Genomic DNA, 7,205 nt, shown 5'->3' with positions numbered 1-7,205 from the left:
ACAAAAATAAACACCGGTATTCGGTATGAACCGGTATACTGCCCAGCACTAACACAAATGTAAACAAACGTGTATGTTTGTAATGTAATTTACAACAGCTTCGAACTTGGCTCAACCAATCAGAATCAGGGACCAGAACTATCCGTTTTATAATCATGCAATGTACAGCTCAGTGTTTTATCTATTGACTGAATAGTATGTGTATCAGTATCAGACACTATCAGTGTAGTGTGATTCTTAAAATAAATAACTTATTTAATTTTTTTGTATTATATATTCTTTTTTGTATTTTTGCCTTTATTAAATTAGATATTAAATTATATAAAAATCAGTTCTTCGTAAAAAATATTTTTAAAATGACTTTTTTCATTTAAAATATTTTTTTCTTTCATTTTTAAAAAATATTTTTAATGGAAATTTCCATGCTTAGTTATTGGTTGAAAGAATGCATTTCTAAAAGGCCACATGTGGCCTGGCTGTTACCTGCGTCGTTCACTTTTAAGAGAGGAACTACTGTGGAAACAATGATAGGTAATGATCTCAAATATAATTTAAGAAGTACCTAATGTTTAGCCTGTTAAACTTCAATTTAAATCGAATACTCCTACAGTGGAAACGCTGTGTTTCGTGATCGTGCCATGTTTTTGTTCAGTGCTCATGAATATTGTCCCCTAACAAGAGGTGGTTTCCATGGAGAAAACACTTCACCTGCCCACACAAGGACATCAGAGAGGTTCTGATTCATAAAACCTCTCTCATACTCAGTCAGTTCTTAATTCATCACAGATGGAAACTTCTGTCCCTCACGTCAGAAAGCAAGTGAAATTTGGTTCCAGAACCACCTCCTCGTACTTTCTGATATTTGACAGCATAGTTTCTACAAGTAGGTTGACCATGTTTTATGTAGCAGACTGTAAACAGTGTTACTGACTGTAATAATCTGCTTTCTAAGCGTTTTGTGATTGGTTTCTGTTATCTGTATTTAGTTTGATTGGCTTTTCTGTTTACAGTGTTGTGGTTTGTTGATTAGCTTCTCTGTTCAAGTTCATTATGATTCATGTAAAGCAGTTTTTCTGTTGCATAAGCTGCCCATGTATAAACGTTTTAAATGAGCAAGTGTATTTGTTTTCTTGTTTCAGGATGGACTTTGATGACGAGGACGGCGAGGGACCCAGCAAATTTTCAAGGCAAACTTTTTCCATTGTTTGCAAGCTTTCCAAACAAACAAATCAGACCACGCACCATGTCCTTTCTTTTATATTTTCTGTTTTTTGACCGTGTCTTTCAGCTGTGCCACAGCGTTTGTGCCATTTCAAGACATCGCTCATGTTATGTTGCCCTCAACTTATGGTTTCCTTTCAGTTCATGTTCTTTTAAAGGAGCTGTATCCATAGTTGCACTGCGCCTGACGGTAAAGACGCCACACATTTAGCTAGCACTGGAATGGAGACACTGCCTCCTGCTGGAGATACAGGACACACTCCAGCAATTCCTCTCCCGCTTGGAGCAATTACTCACTAATAATACTCACTAAATGGCTTTCGTTAAATAATCACCATCACATTGTTCCAAACCTATATGCTGCTTCTTTCCACTGAATGATACACTGGAAATGTGTAAGATTTACTTTTGAAACAATTTTCACCTAGACATTGCTAGTACATTTCACTAATAATTACAAAGAAATGGCAAGCAAACTATTAAATAAACATGAAATTGAAAACATGTAAGACTGAAATAGGATTATCCTGTGAATTGTACTTCAGTAGTTTTTTTTTTTTTACAGTGTAAACGATAATTTATACTCCAAAGACAAAGCATTGCTTTCTTCAAAACAGTTATGAACAATACACTATGTTTGTAGGAATTTGTGTCTGAAATTTGTCGTCAGTGACCAAAAGCTTCAAAATATCATCAAATCTCATAAAAAAAATAAAAACAGCATATGGGTTTGAAACAACATGACTTCCAAATATATATATATGTATATAATTAGTGCTGTCAAATGATTAAGCGCGATTAATCGCATCCAAAATACAAGTTTTTGTTTACATAATGTATGTATGTGTGCTGTGTGTATTTATTATGTATATATAAATACAAACGCATGCATATATTTAAGAAAAATGTTATGTTTATATATTAAATATATTTATATATAATATAAGAATATAAATATATAAATGTATATGCATGTAAATATTTCCAAAATATATACTGTATGAGTGTGTATTTATATATACATAATAAATATGTATATATATATATACATAATAATAATAGATTATAAAACTGGATATTATTATTATTATCTCGGCGATATTACTGTAAAACTCAACTGTAGTGTCCAAATACTTCTTGGAGGCACTTTTATGAAACAATTAATACAGAAGTGAGTTTATATCCTGGAATACAGACACCTCAGATTGTTTAGTTTGTCTTTTTTTATTGATTTTCATTATCCAGTAGTCACAGTCCATTATTATATTACCATATTCACACATTCAAATGCGGTTCATGATCACTCCATTTAAGCCACAATCATAAAATCTGATGTAGCTGACATTTTCAGGCTGATCTTATTTTGATCTCTTCTCTCTCCCGTCAGGTATGACGATGATCAGATTCCCGGTGATAAGGAGCGTTATGCCAGGTAGGGCTGTCTTGGGGAGGTTCCCTCAGGATAGCTAGAAATCAGGCCCCTGCCGCCGTAAGGAGCGACCTTGGCCTCACACGAGCGACTCTGTCTAGATCTAATCTTAAATGGGTATTTAATTATCCTCAGCTGACACTCTCATCTGAAATTGCCACGTTGCTTTGAGCCATTGCGCTCCGTGGACTAATACAGCGGCCTGGCCTCCCAAGATTTATCGGTTTGCATTTTCCACTTAAAAGATTGGTTCGCGTCTGTCATCGTTCAGATTATTGCTGGAGTCTCATCTAAATCACAGAAATGAAGTAAAAAAGTCTTCAAATGTCCTCTCTGGCACTTTTTTAACTGAACGTTTCAGTTGAAGAAGAAGTTTTGCGACTGATCAGTCCAAGGAAGAAACCTTTTTTTTTTCCTAAGTTTGAAAAGAAAGCGTGAGCCAAATAAATTTATTTCTGTATATTGAGGGTCCCGAATGTCGCCTCTATAGTAATTCATAATGATGTATTTATCAATCAAGGTCAACATCGAATGCATATAAGTACATGAGAGCAGACATAGGTAGGTGGTAATTATTGAAATTTCGCAATTGCAATTATACAAGCGAAAGAAGGATCTCAAAAATGTGCACACATTATAATTTTTTTATATTATAATATTCTATTGAATTACAACAGTGTACATTACCGTTCAAAAATTTGGGGTCAGTAAATTTGATTTTTTTTTTAGAAAAATATTGATATGATAATATAATAAATATTTGATATGTTAAATTGATAAAAAGTGATGGTAAAGACTTATAAAGACTTATAACAGATTTCTATTTTGAATACATGCTGTTCTTTTTAACTTTTTATTCATCAAAGATTCCTGAAAGTGTCAAAGGTTCCAAAAAATATTAAGCAGCACAATTGTTTCTAACAATAATAATAAATATTAGAATGATTTCTGAAGGATCATGTGACACTGAAGACAATGGGTGATGAAAATTCTTTATATTATATTCTTTATAATTATATTTTAAAGTATATTAAAAAAATTATTATTTTAAATTGTAATAATATTTCACAATATTAGTTTTTTTTTTTTGATCAAATAAATGCAGCCGTGATGAGCATAAGAAACTTCTTTAAAAACATTTAAAAATCTTTTTGATCCCAAACATTTGAACATCTGTATATAGATGATAATTATTTCATTGCTATAACTATATAACTACACATAACTTTTTAATACTAATATTATGTTTTATAATATACTGTATATATTGTAATATATCTATAGTAATAATACTAATATACATTATTTAATAATACTTATATAATAAAATATTTAAAATACATTTAAATATAAAGTGCATTATATTATAAAATTATTATTTTATTATATCAATTTTAACTGAACAAAATTGAGGTTTTGATATCAGAAATCTCGCCACAGAAAAAAAATGCATGTCATGTGACTTAATCAAAGCACATCATTGGCTAAACTAAGGTCTTCTCTTTCCAACAAAAAAAACGAGAATGTTCTCTTAAAGAGACAATGGCAAGGAAATTAACACAAAGAGTATGTTGCCATATGGCTACACCATGCGGTAGAGGGTTAATGGTAATTATCCACGACCTGTAGTTGTAAAAGTGCTGTGCAGCTCTCACTACATGCTAATGATGGCAGTATTGTTCCTCATCCAGAGAGAACCACAGTGAGATTGAGCGTCGCCGGCGTAATAAGATGACCCTGTACATCACAGAGCTGTCGGACATGGTGCCCACCTGCAGTGCGCTAGCCAGGAAACCAGACAAGCTCACCATCCTGCGCATGGCCGTCTCACACATGAAGTCCATGAGGGGAACGGGGAACACGTCAACTGACGGCGCTTACAAACCCTCCTTCCTGACTGAACAGGTGAGAAATCACTCGCCTGAAACACTCCGTATATATGCACTCAGCAAAGGACATTAAAATGGCCTTAAAATCATACATTGCCATTTATTCACCCTATAAAGTCTACTGTATCATACTTGATATGCAATTTTCTGATGCCTCTAGTCTAAATGATCAAAACGCACAATCTGTTCCATGCCTTTCTGTCGTCTGACTGATACTTTATTCTCTTTGAGTGAGTGTTTTAGTATAATTGTAAAAATGTCCACTTTCAGCTCGTGTTTAGTGTGTTCTTGCTGTGAAATCTTTACCGATCTTTATAACGTGAACACAAGAATAACTTTTATATTGTTAGTAATATTTCAAGACTGAAGCGATTTAGGTTATTATCATGTTAAAATGTGAGTATCAAATATGATCATCAGGCTTTTGAGGATCTTTTATTTGTTCATCTCTCAATCATCACTGCATTGCATAACACATTTTGAAACTACAGAGCTTTGATCATAAAACCAAGCATTTAAATATCAAGACTTATTTTGGGAGGCATAGAGTGACTGATATTTATATGCATACTTTTTGGCCATATAAATATTAACATCTACACAAAATGCATATTTTTGCTCCGTTTAGAATAAAATTGAATAGTTTTTTTGTTCATATTTGAGTATGAGCTCCATATTCTCACTATATCATACAACCCCAATTCAAGAGATCAAAATCAAAATTCGTTTCATATTTACAAAATACATTTACGTTGGTCAGTGAAAACTTTGGAAATATTTTCTTTGTACTTTTTGTCAATTCAATAAAAGTTAAAGGGGTCATATGATGTTGCTAAAAAGAACATTATTAACTTTACAGATCTTCTTTATGCACCAAGAGCTTGTAACACTCCAAAGAGAAAGGAAAAATTGAAATCGCATCATATGACCCCTTTAAAGAGAATGAGCAAAATGTCCCAACTTCTCTGGAATTGGGGTTGTACTATATGAGCTATAAAAGGCTGATGTTGCAAATATGATGCTCAAGAAAAAACACATATGTGACCCTGGAGCACAAAACCTAGTCTTAAGTCGCTGGGGTATTTTTCTAGCAATAGCCAAAAATACATTGTATGGGTCAAAATTATAGATTTTTCTTTTATGCCAAAAATCATTAGGATATTAAGTAAAGATCATGTTCCATGTAGATATTTTGTAAGTTTCCTACCATAAATCTATCAAAACTTAATTTTTGATTAGTAATATGCATTGCTAAGAACTTCATTTGGACAACTTTAAAGGCGATTTTCTCACTATTGAAATTTTTTTGCACCCTTAGATTTCAGATTCTCAAATAGTTGTATCTTGGCCAAATATTGTCCTATCCTAACAAACCATACATCAATGGAAAGCTTATCTATTCAGCTTTCAGATGATGTATACATCTCAATTTTAAAAAATTGACCCTTTTGACTGGTTTTGTGGTCCAGGGTCACATATGGAAACTCTTTGTTTTGGATTTTGACATAAACTGTTCTATGCAAACCAAATTAGGTTTTGTCAGACTTTTATTTTTATGTGTCAGGCTTTACGGGGTAAATATGCCGTATGTAACATACCTTAGTCAAATATTAAAAAATGTGTAACAAAATGCACAAAAAAAACAACAAAAAGTTGAGTAGGAAAATTCTGACTTTCTAAATATCACTTGAAAGTCCTTTAAACATCATTTGAAACCCTCCGTTTGCTGTCACAGGAACTGAAGCACTTGATTCTGGAGGCGGCTGATGGCTTCCTGTTCGTGGTGGCGGCTGAGACGGGTCGCGTTATCTACGTGTCCGATTCTGTCACTCCCGTTCTGAACCATCCGCAGTCCGAGTGGTTTGGCAGCACGCTCTTTGAGCAGGTCCATCCGGATGACGTGGACAAACTGAGGGAACAGCTGAGCACATCTGAGAACTCGATGACAGGTGAGAGTCTGACACTCATTACTGATGGATCACTGGGGAGCAGGGAATTATTGGGCTTCGGTGTCGTGGTGCAACATGTGCTTACCGCTGGACAATGGCATATGACGTATGTGTTTTTTCTTGAGCATCATATTTGCAACATCAGCCTTTTATAGCTCATATAGTACAACCCCAATTCCAGAGAAGTTGGGACATTTTGCTTATTCTCTTTAAAGGGGTCATATGATGCAATTTCAAATTTTCCTTTCTCTTTGGAGTGTTACAATACCATTCTAACGATGGCGCCGACGGTGATGGCTGCCTCCGTGGCGTGCTCCGCAGTTGTTTTTATGTTTTTGTTAGTTTGTCCTGTCTTTAGTTATATCCCTGCAATCAGTTTCACCAGAGACGAATTGCTGGACATTCGGCAGTACACACCACCCAATATTTCACCGGTTTTCGACTGTTCTGATGTTTTGCTGGACATTGTAGTCGGGGGAGCTGTGGCGCTGATCAAGCGCTTCAGGACACGCAGATGGGGGAAGTGAGCCGGCGCGCTCGTCAAGCTCAGACAGCGCGGATTCAGAACGCTGTTGCCGAGCATCCATCTGGCGAACCTCCGCTCTCTACCCAACAAAACAGACGAACTCCTTCTGCTCTCCCGGACAAATAAGGATTTTTCAAACTCTGCTGCTCTGTGTTTCACAGAAACCTGGCTGAAAGACGCCATTCCGGACA

General features: G+C 34.9%; 1 protein-coding gene across 1 annotated transcript in view; it reads left to right on the top strand.

Moving 5' to 3' along the window:
- LOC107692692 (aryl hydrocarbon receptor nuclear translocator 2) overlaps positions 1-7,205 on the top strand; it is a 98,224-nt gene that overhangs the window by 13,900 nt on the left and 77,119 nt on the right. Inside the window, exons 3-6 of the mRNA XM_016491888.1 lie at positions 1,140-1,187; positions 2,609-2,653; positions 4,342-4,555; positions 6,275-6,488. Coding sequence (XP_016347374.1) covers positions 1,140-1,187; positions 2,609-2,653; positions 4,342-4,555; positions 6,275-6,488 — 521 coding nt within the window. The remainder of the gene's footprint in view (positions 1-1,139; positions 1,188-2,608; positions 2,654-4,341; positions 4,556-6,274; positions 6,489-7,205) is intronic.

The sequence above is a fragment of the Sinocyclocheilus anshuiensis genome, unplaced genomic scaffold (assembly GCF_001515605.1).
Source record: "Sinocyclocheilus anshuiensis isolate Anshui unplaced genomic scaffold, SAMN03320099.WGS_v1.1 scaffold45, whole genome shotgun sequence".
Classification (NCBI taxonomy): Eukaryota; Metazoa; Chordata; class Actinopteri; order Cypriniformes; family Cyprinidae; genus Sinocyclocheilus; species Sinocyclocheilus anshuiensis.
The sequence above is the reverse complement of the archived record's forward strand: the minus strand, read 5'-3'. Positions and strand labels throughout refer to the sequence as shown.